The 17,388-nt window shown below is 35.1% G+C and overlaps 1 protein-coding gene across 8 annotated transcripts in view; it reads right to left on the reverse strand.

Moving 5' to 3' along the window:
* UBR3 (ubiquitin protein ligase E3 component n-recognin 3) overlaps positions 1-17,388 on the reverse strand; it is a 283,992-nt gene that overhangs the window by 159,158 nt on the left and 107,446 nt on the right. For all 8 annotated transcript variants that reach the window (XM_043992858.1, XM_043992853.1, XM_043992859.1 and 5 more), the window contains 8 exons: positions 12,436-12,522; positions 9,879-9,944; positions 9,688-9,777; positions 4,965-5,093; positions 4,827-4,879; positions 4,598-4,731; positions 4,152-4,237; positions 2,313-2,454 (listed from right to left, as the gene is read on the reverse strand). In XM_043992858.1, coding sequence (XP_043848793.1) covers positions 2,313-2,454; positions 4,152-4,237; positions 4,598-4,731; positions 4,827-4,879; positions 4,965-5,093; positions 9,688-9,777; positions 9,879-9,944; positions 12,436-12,522 — 787 coding nt within the window. The remainder of the gene's footprint in view (positions 1-2,312; positions 2,455-4,151; positions 4,238-4,597; positions 4,732-4,826; positions 4,880-4,964; positions 5,094-9,687; positions 9,778-9,878; positions 9,945-12,435; positions 12,523-17,388) is intronic.

The following is a 17,388-nucleotide window of genomic DNA, read 5'->3' on the forward strand; positions in this document are numbered from 1 at the left end:
TGCAAATAAACATCTGAAGAGAGATATGAACTAAAGCCTTCTGATTCCAACTCCAAGACTCTATCCACTGTGCCACCTCATAGCTTGGTTGTCTCCTATGTATTTTTCATATTCTAACATATACTTGAATTATCTATATTAATGTGAACTCAATCGTAAGTTCCTTTAGAGTGGAAATTATTTCTTGCCTCTTCATTTACTCCACATTTAATTCATATTTGATCAATACAAAAATTTTAAAGATTTTTAATTACTTATCTTTGAATGGAAAAATAAAATTTAACCTAAATTTAATTTCTTAACGATATTTAAGAGTATCTAATTAACTTACCTTTCTCTTTAATGTATAAATGACAAAAATTTCTATTCTTATTTTATACATTCCCCAACAGTTATTATTACTACATTGAAATAATAATGGAAAAATATATTACATATATAATTTTTCAAAACACATTTTACTCTCATTGGGAAGATAATAATAAAAGTATAGATTTGCAAATTTATAAGTTCTGCCAAAATATTTTCAAAGTGCTTACTGTGATGTTTAAAATCTAAATTGTGGTCGCCTTAAATTAGAAGCTTCAGCACCAGTCTTTGGGCATTAAACATTTATTAAAGCATACAGGTATCCTTACACACTGCTTCAAGCTGATTGGTTGGTGTCATCCAAATCCATTGGTTCACTGAACTTGAAGGTGTTCTCAAGTTCAAAGTCTAGCTTCTGAGAACAATACCTTCTTAAGGGCTAGCCAGGTGTGATTACAATCTAGTTAACTTTGAAGTAGACTAATCAGCAGTCAATCACTTTCACTTGATACAGTTTAGATTAATCCCCAGGTGGGTCTTTGAGTATCTGCTAAATCCCATTATTTTATCACATTACTAATACATTATTCTAAATAATATGAACATTCAATTAACAGGTTTAACTTTTTAATTCCAGGGACTCTGTGGTAAAATCAATTTCCAAAACCAAAAATAATCATACCTTCTATCTACTTCAAATACTATTTTTGAGAAGAGTAAGCTTGATCCTATATCATTTTCTTATTGATCCCATTTACAATTGATTGATTTTGCCCTGTAACTGCCTAAGTCATTCATGGTTCTTTATCTCTGAACTTAGTTCAGAGTTCAGCTGGCAGGTAATAGGTTAAGTTTTAAAATCCAACTCTCCTGACTCAAGGAATTTAACTGACCTTGGAGAATGCATGTGAACACAAAGGGAGTTTAGATCTGATAGCTTTACCAAGCTATCCTTCAAAGATATATGGTTTGCTGTCCAAAAGTCTGGGCCACTATCTCGACCTGCACTCAATTTACCCTTTTGTTAAAATCTCAAATGTGATATTTTGTAGTAACTGGATGTGTATTATCAGTAGGGTGTACAATATGATAACGGTATTAAATATAATTGACACCTTTCTATCCGGTATTTTAGAGTTAGCTGAGGAACAAATTGCTTGATTTCAGTAGTAAAGCTAGTACCACTGATTTTCTTTAAAAAGCCATTATGATATGGGTTGCTGAACTATGTTCTTCCAAGGTTTTTGTTATGACAAAAAGTAGTAAGAGACCACCTGATAGGAAGAACATGCTTCATTAACTTTTCTATGAGATAAAAACTTCAAAAATGTTTCAGTAAGTAAAACTTCTTACCTATTTCAGGACTTTAACAAATTCACAATCTATGAAGACAGGATAAGGATGATAATGGTAAAAAGTTCCAATTTGAAGTAAAATTTAAGGGACAAGTTTCAGTACATTTTTAAAATTCCAAAACATAAATCCTATTAGTGGAACAATGAATTCTGACTAAAACTGCTTTGATATTTTAAATGGTGATTTGGGGATGAGTATTTAATTTTTTCATTTATAGTGCACTTGTAGAAATGATTTTCTGTGAAGGGTACTATTTCATCTTATACTTCATCAAAACCCTACAATAGTGCTTCTTTATGGTGTACAGGTGACAATCCTGGGCTTTCAAGACTATCTTACATGTAGACAGAGAGTGATTCAGATCTGCACAAGTAAAAGAAATAACCACATCGATAAAATCATGGTTCCCTGAAGTAGCAATACACTAACTGCTAATATTTGGTCACTGAGGTTAAGCTTGGCCAAGAATCCCTACTGCAATAGGGTAATAACGTTTTCTAAATAGACAGAAATAATCATTGACACTTATGTAAAAGACAAAAATAAGGCTGAAAAAAATCAAGGCTGAGTAATTTCTTCTAGCATATAGGGCTTAACCTTCAGAAAATTAATATTTCAAAAAAGTATTCTTATGCGCATTAACATACCTTTGGGAGTATACATTCCTTGTTGCATAGAACCTCCAGGTTCAAAAACAGGAGCTTTAAAATCAGCTACAGCTGACAACACAGATTCAAAACTGTAGCTACCTGGAATAATTCCACTTTTGGGATTGGGATTTTCTGGAATGTGAGTCATATGTCAAGAAAAATTATTGCTGGCTAAAAGTTATATCAACTGATCAGGACACTCACTCTACTAAATTACTTTTTATGAACAGTCCAAATATCAAGATCTATTACAATACCTGGCAGTGGCCACAAGAGGACCCCACAATGCAGCCGTTCTGTCAACACTGTTCCTGTCGCTTTGTTAAAATGACTGCATGTGGATGAAGCCAGAGGCATTTTTCATCTACACATTTACCAACTATTCACTTTGTACAGATACAACACAGAAGAGTATCAAAAGTATTTTCTTGTCAACATTTTCATACCTACTAATAGTCACCTTGAGATGGGGTGATTACAGATACTGGGGAGGGTGGAGGAGGAAATCAAAAGGAATCTTTAAATCTCTGTATTTTAAACTAATTTCCTTTTTGCCATTTTCTCATTTTTCTCATTTTTATAAAAAAGACAATTTCCTTGGAACTAAAGAAAGCAAAATAGAGTATCATCAAGAAAATAAGTAAGATTTACAATTTCAAAGAATGCCCCCTAAAAATCTTCAAATGGTCATCTTCAATTAAGGTTCATAAAAACACTAATAGAAAACTCAAAGTAGATATTTTATATCAGATAGATACATGTTATGGTACATACCTTTGTTTTACTTTTAATAGATCCAAGATATCTATTTTTTATTTTTTTTTTTGTGAGGCAATTGGGGTTAAGTGACTTGCCCAGGGTCACACAGCTAGTAAGTGTTAAGTGTCTGAGGCCAAATATGAACTCAGGTCCTCCTGAATCCAGGGCTGGTGCTCTATCCACTGCGCCACCTAGCTGCCCCCCAAGATATCTATTAAATATAGACCTGGAAGTAATCTTAGAGACTATCTAGTTCAAATCTCAATCCAAAGGTAGCAAACTTTCCAGTATACAACATTGCCTCTTTCCTTTTTTAACAGCACAAAAAAATATTTGCTAGATTGAAACTGGTCATAAAAGGTTTCATAAAGGTAATCAACAAAGTACTATTACCACATTTTATAGATGAGGAAACTGAGGTTCTCAGAAACTAGTGGTTTGCTTACCATAACACTATGTAGAATGCTGTGGATTACTACACTCAAAATGAGAGAGAGAGAGAGAGAGATCTCTAAAACCACGAATTACAGAGAAAGTGCTGATCTGCTTTGGAAAAGGAAATTCCCCACCAGACATTTCCATATACCTATGAAGTCATGGGTCCAATACATTTTTTTTTTAAACTGAAGTTATGAGGCAGCTGGGTGGCCTCAGACACTTAACACTTACTAGCTGTGTGACCCTGGGCAAGTCACTTAACCCCAATTGCCTCACTTAAAAAAAAAAAAAAACCTGAAGTTATAATTTATTCTATCTTTACCTAATCCAATTAACATGCAAAAGAGACATGTTATTGCAGAAAAATCAGAAGAATGAGGAGACCCGAAATCAGGAAACCTGGGGTCTCTTGCAGACAGACTTCCATGGATTTGTTCTGTAACCCTTGAACATATCACTTAACCTTTTGAACATCAGTTTCTTCATATATGAAATAAAGGAGTTGACAAGATGATCTCCAAAGTCCCTTCCAGTTCTAACATTCTGCAACTTTCATTATGGACATATTTCAAATTTCTTTCAATATAGTAAATCAAACCTGCAATCAACTGAAAATTAAACAAAAACTTCTAAGGATATGAGATCCAGCAATGAACTATGTGTCCGGTCATTCATACAAAGTTGGGCTACCATCTCTGCCCTGAGGATTTCATCATCTGTCATTCCTAAAAATAATAAAAATTTAAAAAAAAATTAGTACATCTAAATAAGGATAAATTATAGGAATTATAAAGAATCTATTTGCAACAAATTTTACTAATCTATCCTCTAAAATGTTCAGTATGCTTCAAAAGTTTAAGAAATAAAGATGGGTGTCTCAGATTTAACTACTTTAATTGCTGTTTTCAGCTATTTCAGATAAAGTATTAAAGTGAATTAATTTTTAAATTTGCAAGCAATATTAACAATCTAAAATAATTTATATTAGATTTACTACTCACAACCTCTTTTTGAAATAAGAGGTTTAACTGTAACTATTTTAAAGGTAGCTGTTCTATTTGCATATGAATAATTGCAGTTTTTACCTAAATGTAAACGAAGGCTCAACAGAATCACAAGAAACGTGAGGGCTCCTTCTAACATAGATCTCTCATGCTCTGAATCAAGTATTGTATTTTGATGTTGGGAAGCCATTGTCAACAAATCCACTACCTTAAATCTATGGGGGGAAAATGTAACATTTAAAATTTAGAAGAATAAAATATAACTGAAAATATCCTATGATACCTGATAAAATATTTCAATATTGCTTACCTCTCAAAGACAGATGAAATAAAATAATCTGGGTCAAGTCTAGAAGCACAGACCTTTGAAAGAAAAAAAAGAGTATTTTATTTCTCAGCATTCAGGTTCACTTATGAGCACAGTATCTAAGGTAAATGGTGATTTTACCTGTAATAGGTATATGTCAGGATCAATCATGGAATTACAGAAATGAGACTGTACATAAGTCATGGCTTGCCCTTTGATCTGAAGGCCATTTCTAACCCACATGTTACTGTGAATTTCAGAGAGACTTGCCTATTTAGAAGAAAAAAATTAACAGTATTATTTAGCAACTCAATGTGGGAATGCTTATTTTCTAAATACAGTCTGCATACAAGCATGGATGGTTATCTAAAAATATTTTAGGATTAGAACTGATCACTAGAACTAGCTAAATATTTTCTTAAACTAAAAATCCGCTAGGGAGAATGAATAACAAATTCATAATTAATAAAAATAAAAACAATACATTACTGCTAAAGCAATGAATAAAGAATAACTTATTTGCAAGTTAATGCATCAGTACCTTTACATAATGATCTCTTTAAGATACTAATACCAAGATGTTTGCTTGAAGTCTTTTAAACTGAAAAACTACTAGTGATTAATTATATCTCAACAACTCCCAATAACAATATAATATTTTTTTTGTTTTTTTTAATAAAGTATTTTATTTTTTTCCTGTTACATATAAAGATAGTTACCAATTTTTGTTTATACAAGCTTTCCAATTTCAGATTTTTCTCCCTCCCTCCCTTCCCTCCCCCCTCCCCTAGATAGCAGGTAATCTGATATAGGTTATATATATGTATGTGTATATGTATATATGTGCATATATATATATATATACATAATAACATTAAACATATTTCTGCATTAGTCATGTTATAAGAGAAAAATCAGAGCAATGACAAAAAACCTCAAAATAGAAAAACAACAGCACCAAAAACAAAAGAAATAGTATGGTTCATTCAGCATCTATACTCCACAGTTCTTTTTTTTTTTCCCCTGTATTTGGAGATCCTCTTCTATCATGAGTTCCCTGGAACTCTTATGTATCATTGCACTGGTGAGAAGAATAAAGTCCATCACAGTAGATCAACACTCAGTATTGATGATACTGTGTACAATGTTCTTCTGGTTCTGCTCATCTCACTCATCATCAGCCCACACAAGACCTACCAGGTTTCTCTGAACTCCTCCTGCTCATCGATTCTTACAGCACAATAGTATTCCATTGTATTCATATACCACAACTTGTCCAGCCATTCCCCAATTGATGGGCATCCCCTCAACTTCCAATTCCTTGCCACCACAAAAAAGAGCAGCTATAAATATTTTTGTACATGTGGGTCCCTCTCCCCCTTCCATGATCTCTTTGGGAAAAAGACCCAAAAGTGGTATTGCTGGGTCAAAGGGTATACACAACTTTATAGCCCTTTGGGCATAATTCCAAACTGCTCTCCAGAATGGTTGGATCAGTTCACAGCTCCACCAACAATGTATTAGTGTTCCAATTTTCCCACAGCTTCTCCAACATTTATTATTTTCCTTTTTTGTCATTTTAGCCAATCTGATAGGTGTCAGGTGGTACCTCAGAGTTGTTTTAATTTGCATCTCTCTAATCATTAGAGATTTAGAGCATTTTTTCATATGGGAATAGACAGCTTTGGTTTCTTCATCAGAAAACTGCCCGTTCATATCCTTTGACCATTTCTCAATTGGGGAATGACTTGGATTTTTATAAATTTGATTTAGTTCCCTATATATTTTAGAAATGAGGCCTTTATCAGAAGTACTGGCCATAAAAATTGTTTCCCAGCTTTCTGCCTCCCTTCTAATTCTGGATGCGCTGCTTCTGTTTGTACAAAAATTTTTTAATTTAATGTAATCAAAATCATCCATTTTGTATTTTATAATATACTCTATCTCTTGTTTGGTCATAAACTGTTTTCCTTTCCAAAGATCTGAAAGGCAGACTATTCCTTTCTCTAATTTACCTATGTTATCACCTTTTATGTCTAAATCATGTATCTATTTTGACCTTATTTTAGTATAAGGTGTCATATGTTGGTCTATGCCTAATTTCTGCCATACTATCTTCCAGTTTTCCCAGCAGTTTTTGTCAAATACTGAGTTCCTATCCCAGAAACTGGAGTCTTTGGGTTTATCAAACACTACATTACTAGTGTCATTTACTACTGCATTTCCTGTGCCTCACCTATTCCATTGATCCTCTACTCTATTTCTTAGCCAGTACCAGATAGTTTTGATGACTGCCGCTTTATAGTAAAGCTCCAGGCTTGGTACCGCTAACCCATCTTCCTGTGAATTTTTTTTTCATTATTTCCCTGGATATTCTTGATTTTTTGTTTTTCTAGATGAATTTTGTTATTATTTTTTCTAGCTCTATAAAATAATTTTTAGGTAGTCTGATTGGTATGGCACTGAATAAGTAAATTAATTTAGGTAGTATTGTCATTTTTACTATATTAGCTCTGCCTATCCATGAGCAACAATATAATATTTAAAGAAATACTAGATTTAAGCACAAAACAGAGTTAACATTCTAATCATGCATTGGCTCAACCTCCAGACATTGGCCCCTATGCCTGGCTAGTCACTGCACAGATTTTATTACCAACATGTGGGAGAATGAGATGAGAAAGTGTAGGAAGACAGATTAATACATGTGTTCATTTGTTCAGCAGCTATTTATGCTATTCATAGCTATACAAAGAAAAGCCAATTCAAAACCTGCCTTCATGAAGAATATAGATAGTAGGGGAAATAAGACATGTAAACAAATATCTATAGTAAAAATTATAATGTGAAACTTCAATATGAGAAATACAAATTGCTAAATAAATCAGTAAAAATATATGAATGAGCTTTAATGCTAATTGAGTTGTGAGTGCTGTAATGCACCTATAATGTCCAGTGCGTACCTATTATACCCCTTTTCATAATATACACAAGACTATGTTTGTTATTTGGGACTTTACGTAAATAAATGCTTTTCTTCTCTCAAGTGATACTGCTTCCTGGAAATGTTAACAAGTGAACATTAAAAATTCCTTAAAGCAAAGGTTTTATTGTTTTTTAACTAAAAGAATATGCCTCATAGTCATTTCCTTTGGCATTGGTAAAGCTATTTGGATATAAGTATCTTAAGGTATTCTCTGTTCATATTGATTGTTAATTTTTCTACTTACCTATGCTACCTGTTGCTTTACACCCCTAAACTGCTAGGAAGATTTCTTCCCATTTTCAAAATTATGATAATACTCATTTCAGCCCAAATGAAGTGGTTTTTTGGTAGTATCCTAGCTTATACAGATAATAGATTTCTGAACCCTAAGTGGAAATAAGAAAATGAAATTTGGATACTTTATCTTCCATTTCATCAAGTCAATCATGGCCCCAAAATATAACTAACATAAATCGGAGGTGGGTCATATTTTGTGCACAAGAGAAACCTGGTGAACTATCTTTAATACTGGCACTCTACCTGGAGTACTAACACCTATCTTTGGTGTTGCAACCCATATGAGCCATTTGAACGTTGCCACAGTCAAGCTAATCTGAGACAATAGGCCCAAAGAGCTGGTCAAGACCCAAATCAAAACACAGACTTCCTCAGACCTTTATTGATTAGAAAGAATATCCTTTAATAAACATCATTAGGTCATATATAATATATATACACATATATATATGTGTGTGTGTATATTTTATATATATATATATATTCCTATACATGTGGCCTCTATCTTTCATTACTGAGAAGTACCACAATTAATTTATCACAAAATCATGCATTTATAGAGTAATTGCTGCTAAGTGTAGCAAATAATATGGACAGGATTATCCAGGATTATCTGATCAATTTTCCCTACTTCAACTATTTACTACAAACTACAAAAATAACACTAACTCATTTGGTAAATGGAATAAAGCAATATTTCAGATTGACAATAATTCTATCAATTTCTTATTCTGTTATGTAACTCCTTAAGTATTTATACCTTGTCTCTTCAAATAGTCTGGAACCTCCTTAGAAGAGATGTCATCATGTATTTCTTCATATCTCTCTTTCCCCCTCCCCAGAATACCTGGATACTGTCTTTTTTATCTTCCAAAGATCCTTTTTTTTTTTTTTTGGTGAGGCAATTGGGTCCAAGCGACTTGCCCAGGGTCACACAGCTAGTAAGTGTCAAGGGTCTGAGGCCGGATTTGAACTCAGGTCCTCCTGAATCCAGGGCCAGTGCTTGCCACCTAGCTGCCCCACAAAGATCCTAAACAAACACCTGTTGATTTACTGATAAAACTATCACTTAATGAAAAACCAACTTAAGTAACATATTCTGCTTATTTGTAAACAAAGAGAAATACCAATAAACATACAATCCTAGTATTTTAGAGCTAAAAAAACCTCAGAAACAACAATTAACTGATAAAGAAAGCTGAGAATCAGTGAATTAAAAGAGCTTTGAATGAAAGTGAGTTAGTGACCATTGAATACAAGTCTCTTCATTCACAGTAAAACACTTTTGGTGTTTTTGTTACATAAAAGGCCAAATAAAGATGGGAAAATGGTCATTTCTAGGAAAACTTCCAAAGAAAAATTTTACTCAAAAATTCAAGTGATGTGGCAAAAAAGAGAGTCAAGCACAAATATTTCAACTATGACAATTATGATAAAAACAAACGAGTTGGAAAAAATTATTTCTCCAAAATTAAGGTCCCTTATGCCTCTGTTATATGATTCTAAGTCAAATAAGACTTAAATGCACTTGATATAACCAAGAACTGTTACCTAAAACCTCCAAGAAGCATAAAAACTTACCTGGATTTGAAGTGGGTGAATCATCAATTTCATCAACATTTCCTGATCTGGTAAAATAGAATCTAGATCTAGCTCTTGACATTTCACAGCCTACAAACAAAATTAAGAGAATTTAGATTTTTTTTAATCTAAAATATATTTTCCCACCTATCAGAAAAGGAAAGAACCATACATACAAAGGCAAATCTTACCTTACTCAAAAACATAGCATAATAACGATGTAGCGGCAAATGAAAAGTAACCTGGTTGGGAGCTGGCTGAAATATAAACAAAGAAAATAAAATGCCACAGGTAAAAACAATACTTTATATAATTCTGTAAAGATAAGATATGCTCAAATAAAACCTGGATTTTGTTTTACTCCTATACCAAAAGGTTTAAGTTTTTCTAAAATATTAATGAAAAAATAACACAATTGAAAATTTTTTCTATATAAAAAGTTCTTTAAATTAAGCCAAAGAAAATTAACTACATAAGAAAAAAATAGAAATAAAGCTAAAAATGTTAGAACAGATCTTCCTATATAGTCAAAACCTGGAAAATCAACACAGCCACAGATAACTATGATGAATAGTATGAAAACCATACCATAGACACTAAGGAGCTACAATAATGACAACAGATGCGAAATAACTTTTTACTGCTATTGGGAATTTTTTTTAATAAATGATTAGAATAGGAAATTTTTAGAAGGTAGGGTCTCTCCCTTTATTTACAGTTGTTATCTATGATATAATTCACTAACTAGAAGAGAAACATCAGAGAACCTCCCAGAAAAGAACTATTGGTACCCAAGAGTTTGTCCTGACCATCTACCCTGAAATGTTGTGGATGAAGAATGTCTACTGACCAGATTTAGTCTTGCGGTTAGATGGACAAATATATAGAGCTTGTGTATTGGTATTTGTTACCTAGGAAAACAGTACAAATGGGCATTGGACTAGGCTGGAGGAGTAGGAGAAAGAGAAGGAAAATGAGGAAGAAGAGCATGATAAGGAGAAGCGAGAGAGGAGGAAGAAAGTAGGCCTTCAGAAAACATAAAATCTCCTTTAATAAATAGAAGAACCAAGCTTCTCCAGGAAACAGACACTTTTTTTTTTTTTTTGGTGGAGCAATGAGGGTTAAGTGACTTGCCCAGGGTCACACAGCTAGTGTCAAGTGTCTGAGGCTGTAATTGAACCCAGGTGCTCCTGAATCCAGGACCAATGTTATCCACTGCACCACCTAGCTGCCCTGACACATATTTTTAATACCAATAACCAATGTTGTTGTATAAATGCAAAGAACACAATGATCTCAGAAGACTTGAAAATGGATTATCACAGAGAAAACAATTGCCTCACTTAAAAAAAAAAGAATTTACCAATTAATTCAGAATACATCATTTAATTTCTCTGTATTTCAATCTCCCACCATCAGCAAAATGAAGGTAAATAATATCTTGCCTCCCTTATAAGACTATTGTGAGAAACAAGTGACATAATACATGTTAAAATTCTTTCCAACAAAAGTACAAAACATCATATAAGATTATAATATTTACCTCTTCCAACTCCACATACAATCTCAGGTTCTTTCTTTCTTTCACCCCCAACCCCACCCCACCCAGGGCAATGAGGGTTAAGTGACTTGCCCAGGGTCACACAGCTAGTAAGTATCAAGTGTCTGAGGTTGGATGTGAACTCAGGTCCTCCTGAATACAAGGCCAGTGCTTTATCCACTGCTCCACCTAGCTGCCCCCCTCTCACATTATTTCATTAACTCTATCTTAAACCACATCAAAATTCTTACAACATTTAGTATCCTTCGGAAAGCACATCTTAATAAAGCTAAATGAATGTAGTCATCTGCTCCCACAAAGACAGCTGTTAGCTATATGCTTATGTCACTCAACTAAATTTTAACATACCCAAATCATACAGTGCCTTCTCACTATCTTACTAACTATTCAGATTAAAAGCATGTAAATAAAATCTCAAAGAATGATACCTTTTTATGATTCCCCAAAGATATTTTCAATCTTCTTTGATTAATAGCACTTCTTTCTTAAAGACTAGCCTGTTAATCCAACTGTGTAAATACTATATCACAATAGGTATTATATCTACTCCTTCACAGTTCATTCCTATAGGCGTATCTTTAAATCGTTTCAAATTCAGATAAGGAACACATTCACTTAATATAGTTTTGGTGTGGCAGCTAGGTGGAGTAGTGGATAAAGCACTAGCCCTGGATTCAGGAGGACCTGAGTTCAAATCTGGTCTCTGACACTTGACACTTACTAGCTGTGTGACCCTGGGCAAGTCACTTAACTCTCATTGCCCCACACAATAAATAAACAAACGAACAAACAAATAAGCAAATATAGTTTTGGTAATGCTTGCCATTAATGTGCAGCATCTCATTCCTAAGGAGAAAAACACTTATATGCTTACTACTAGTTTATACTCTTGATCTCTGCTAACTCACTAAATATCTGATGAAATAAATACTTCCTTCTCTATAAAACCAACAAAAATTATTACTAGTATTAAGTATCATCTCTGTACTAAAACTTGAGGGGGGTAGGGGAGGAAGAGAACAGACCCCCCCCCAAGACTTTTTTTCCCAGTGTACAGTATTAAAAACAATAATTTCTTATATAAGTAAAAATCTAATTTTTTGTTTCTCATTTTATTTGGGAGGTATTATTCTCTGATTAAACATTAAGGTCAAACAATTTTGCTAAATGCTGAGACAAATACATACCTCATCTACAAAGTTAATGGCATCAAACCAGTCTTGAAGTGCTTCTAGGCAATATCTAACAACGTTTCTTGTATATTCTTGTGTTTCCTATAAAGAAACAAACACCAAAAAAAGCACTGTAACTGTTTAGGATTTTCAGAGGCAAATATATTAACCAGTAACCTAAGACAATAGCTAATTTAGTAATTTGTTGTTTAGTCATTCACTTGTGTCCAACTCTTCATGACCTCATATGGGGTTTTCTTGGCAAACTGATATTGGAGTGTTTTGCTATTCCCTTCTCCAGTGGATTAAGGCAAACAGAGATTAAGTCACTTGCCCAGGTTCAGAAGCCATATTTGAACTCAGGTCTTTCTGACTCCAGGTCCAGCACTCTATCCATTAAGCCATGTAGCTTGCCTCAATTTAGTGATTAGTGACCCTCTATAGATTATTTATCTGTTTCACTTGGGAAATAAATAACTGTATATCAACCAAAAGTATTTACAAAACATCATTATGTGCCAGGTGCTGGGCACACAAAGACAAAAATTAAACAGGCCCTACTTTCAGGGAGATTACATTCTAGAAAGGATATAAGTAGAATTCATTTATCAATAAAAATCTAAGTATATAAGTGACATCAAGGTGTATTATTGGAAAGGATTGGGAATAAGGGGAAAATGATAGAATATTGAACTAACAGCAATAAAATGCTAAAGTTAGCACAAAGGAATCCCAGTATGTTTGGTAGTTCCTTTATGCTGAATTTATGAAAAAATACGAGCAATTTCTTAAATATAAAGGGAAATGAGTCAACGGTACAAGAGTAAGAGTAATTCTCCAGCTGATAAATGGTCAAAGGATATAAACAGGCAGTTTTCAGAAAAGAAACCAATGCTACCAATAGGTATGCAGAGATAATCTAAATCATTAATAATTAGAGAAACAGAAATTAAAACAAGTCTTTAGGTACCACCTCACAACCATCAGATTGTCTAAGATGACAAAAAAAGAAAATGACAAATGATGAAGAGATTGTGGAAAAAGAGGCACACTAATGAGCTGGCTAGTGGAGCCATGAACTAGTCCAACCATTTTGGGCAGCAATTTGGAACTACACTCAAAAAACTATTAAGCCCTCTGACCCAGAGATTCAACTACTAGCTCTATACCCCAAAGAGATCAAAGAAAGATGAAAGGACCCATATGTGCAAAACTATACCAGTTCTTTTTGGTGGCAAAAAATTAAAAACTAAGAAGATGCCCATAAACCAGGGAAATGGCTAAACAAGTTATGGTATGTGAATGTGATTGAAATACTATTGTGCTTTTAAAAAATTATGAAGGGAGGAAGCTAGGTGGCACAGTGACTCCAGCCCTGGAGTCAGGAGGACCCGAGTTCAAATCTGGCCTCAACATTTAACACTCACTAGCTGTGAGACCCTGGGCAAGTCATTTAACTCCATTATCTCGAGAAAAAAAAATTATGAAGGGGATGGTTTCAGTAAAAACTGGAAAGAATTGTATTAAATTATACAAAGTGAAGTAAGCAGAACCAGGAGAACAATTTACATAGTAATAGAAATATTGTAAAGATAATCAACTCTGAAACACTTAGCAACCCTAACCAACACAATTCTATAGGATTCATGATGAAACATAGAATCCACCTTGAGATAAGAGAACTGAAAGACTCAAAGTACATACTGAAGCATATTTCCTTATGTTTCTTTTTCTTGCCTTTTTTGGGGGTGGTAGTGGGGGTGGGCCAGAGCTAATGTGGATCAGGTCTCCCTGATTCCAAGTCTAGCACTCCATCCACAAATCCATGTGTCCCAAGTGACTCAAGGTGCTATAAGAGCATAAGCAGCCCACAACATAGTCATATCCTGCTTTCTCTAAGCCTTCAAAAAACTGTGGCTTTATTAATTAACCAGGATGCAAGTATATAACTTACCTGCATGGTGCTATATTCAAGGTACTTCCTGTAAATAGTTTGTATGAACGTATTTGTTTGTTCCCTTGTTGCCCCTCATTAGACTATGAATTCCTTGAGGGCAGGGACTGTCTTTTGCCTCTTTTTGTATAACCAGCATTGGGCATAATGCCTGGCACATAGTAGGCACTCAATATTTACTGACTGACTGACCATCTGACCACCAGCTAATGATTTCCAACAGAGTCTACCTGGTTCACCCACCCTACCCTCCTGTCTGGGATATAAGTGAGTATTCCTAAAGCCTTCTGAATCTCCACTGTCCACCAGAGAACAATTAACCAACTAGCTCCCACTTTCATCCACTAGAGCTTCACAAGGTCCACAGGGCTCTTCATGGTATAACTGGTATGACATGGTATAAACATGGTATAATATGGTATAAAATTAAAGAAAAATCTCTGACAACCTTATGAGAAATTTTCTTCAATACAACCAACCTTCTATATTTTAAATTACACACTCAATCTAGACATGTATATGCATAATTTATTGGAAGAGGAAAAAAACCACCTCAGGCTACTCTATTAAGAGTTCAGCCCAAACAACTCCCACCAATGCTTCCCTTGCATGGCTAGGGGAGTGGAGAGATGAGAGAGGAGGCTAGAAAGAGATTTCAATCCCCCTACTTGCAGATTAAAGAGAGGGGTCACACTTCTGGAGCCTGTATCAGTGCAATAACTGGCCCAAGGAAAAACTGAGGAAGAAAGAAATAGTCTTATTCTTCATTTCACCCTACAGTGTTAGTTTTATAAACTGAGAGTATAATTACACTCTAGGTGGATGTCTTCTATCATTCTGCTCCCACAGCTACAGAGAAAATGGGGCTCAGGCCATGAAACACATCAATATAGGAAACTGAATTCCTGAAGCCCATTGGAACTCAGCCACATGGCAGGAAGAAAGTTTAAGCACCCTGTGCAGCATCCCTCTTGCTCTCCTCCCCATGCTCACATTCTAGAAAACTGTAGACCAAAGTCCTTCTTAAAAAAGCAAGTAGCGCAGTGGATAGAGCACCGGCCCTGGATTCAGGAGGACCTGAGTTCAAATCCAGCCTCAGACACTTAACACTTACTAGCTGTGTGACCCTGGGCAAGTCACTTAACCCCAATTGCCCCACAAAAAAAGCAATATCAGCAAAAGGGGAAAGGGCAATCACACACATTCACAAAAAAAGCTTGCTGCATCTCTCAACATTTAGTGCAGCATACATAAACATGGGAAGTTTTCATTTTCAATTGCACAATGACTGCTTCCCTACGAAAAGCTTCAGGGGACTCTCTGACTCCCACCAAAAAAAAAAAAAATGCCCTTCAGAACACACACACACACACACACACACACACACACACACACACAATTCAAAACAATTACATACCCAAAAAAGCCTGTGTAATCAGGGACTTACTTTAATGTTGCCTTTAATTCCCACAATACCATCATGAAGTAAAACTAGCTTTCTCATAGTTGAATTGAAGTTCCACTTTAAAACTTTCAGTTCTGCTAGTACTTCTATGCATCTTCACTCTAAATCCCCAACAGTTCTTCTGCCTGCTTCCATCCCAGTAAGCTCCACTAGTTATCTTAGAACTAAGTTTTTCAGGACTAACATATAGAATTATCCATCAGGCAAATACTACCTGCTCTTCATAAATTGAGTTAATATAATAGCAGGCCTCCACAAGTCGAGGATGACCATGGATCAGTGCCTTGAAGAGCCACAGTGTGGCTGTGCAGTCCGAAATGGGAGCCACAGCTCCTGAGTGACTTATAACCGGTAACTGCCGCATCCCGTGTTGTATCTACCCCATGAGGAGTAGCTGGAGTGTCCTCTCCAGGGCGCTGGCCTGGGCGGATCAATATGGAAAACAAGCTGTTGCCCATGCAGCAGGTTTTCCCCCTCGGAGACACTGGTGGATCCAAAGGAGAGGCAGAGCCAATACAGTTTGGCACCAGTGCCTCCACAGGAGTTGCCAGAGGGATGTGATGTCCAATATCCAAATGCCTAAGGGACTCCAAGTCCTGATTTTTCCTTGGGGTTAACTCCCAAAGCCTTTCCCATATATGGGTATAGCTGCAAGGCAGCGGAGGTTTAAAATCAGGGTTTCCTTTCCCTAGGTGGGTTGCCTGCCAAGGCTAACAAGCCCCACCTGCCCGAAGTTGCAAGATGAATTGTTTCTCTTTTTATTTACAAAGCTTGGGGAGAAAAAAATTGGTAATAAAATATGCCCATTTCCCTATTACAAAAAAAATTAGCAATAAAATATTTCATCCAATCAGAAGGAATTTTTAGAATTTAGCTCAGAAAAGCCCTCTGTCCTTCAACTGGTCAGGGTCAGTCTAAAGCTGATCTTACTTCCTCCCCCCACCCCCCACATTTGAGCTAAAAGCACCTTAAAATAGGTCTTGAAGCTAAGGCAAATTAGTGAACTAAAAACACAGTAATTTCTTATAACTATACACATGTTACATAACCAAACATGCATGTTTTTCTTTTTTTCATTTTTTATCATGAATTCAACAATCGACAACAATCACAAACATATCAAGATATAAAGAACAGAGAAATGGACCTTGCCTTAAAAGAAACGGTGAATTTTTAACACATTGAAAAGACAGAGGTAATGCTTAACCAGGGAGTTAACAAATTGCCCCATTGTGACCCTTCAAATACCTGAAGGCAAGTGTAAATCCCGGTCATCTCTTATCTGAGCTAAACATTCCTAGTTCTTTTACTAATCTTTGTATTTCTCCCTTCCTTTCCATTCATAGCCACCAACCATAATACCGAAACTCATCATTACAATAGTTTTTCTACTTTTCCTGCTTTTAGGCCTTCTTCCAATTCATCCCACATACTGCTGCTAAATTATTATTCCCAAAATTCCATTCAATGAATCCTTACTGTATACAAGATAAAGTTCAAACGACTCATTCTGGAATTTGGGCAAACAGACACATAACTCTCCAAATTT

Source organism: Dromiciops gliroides, chromosome 3 (genome assembly GCF_019393635.1).
Source record: "Dromiciops gliroides isolate mDroGli1 chromosome 3, mDroGli1.pri, whole genome shotgun sequence".
Lineage (NCBI taxonomy): Eukaryota > Metazoa > Chordata > Mammalia > Microbiotheria > Microbiotheriidae > Dromiciops > Dromiciops gliroides.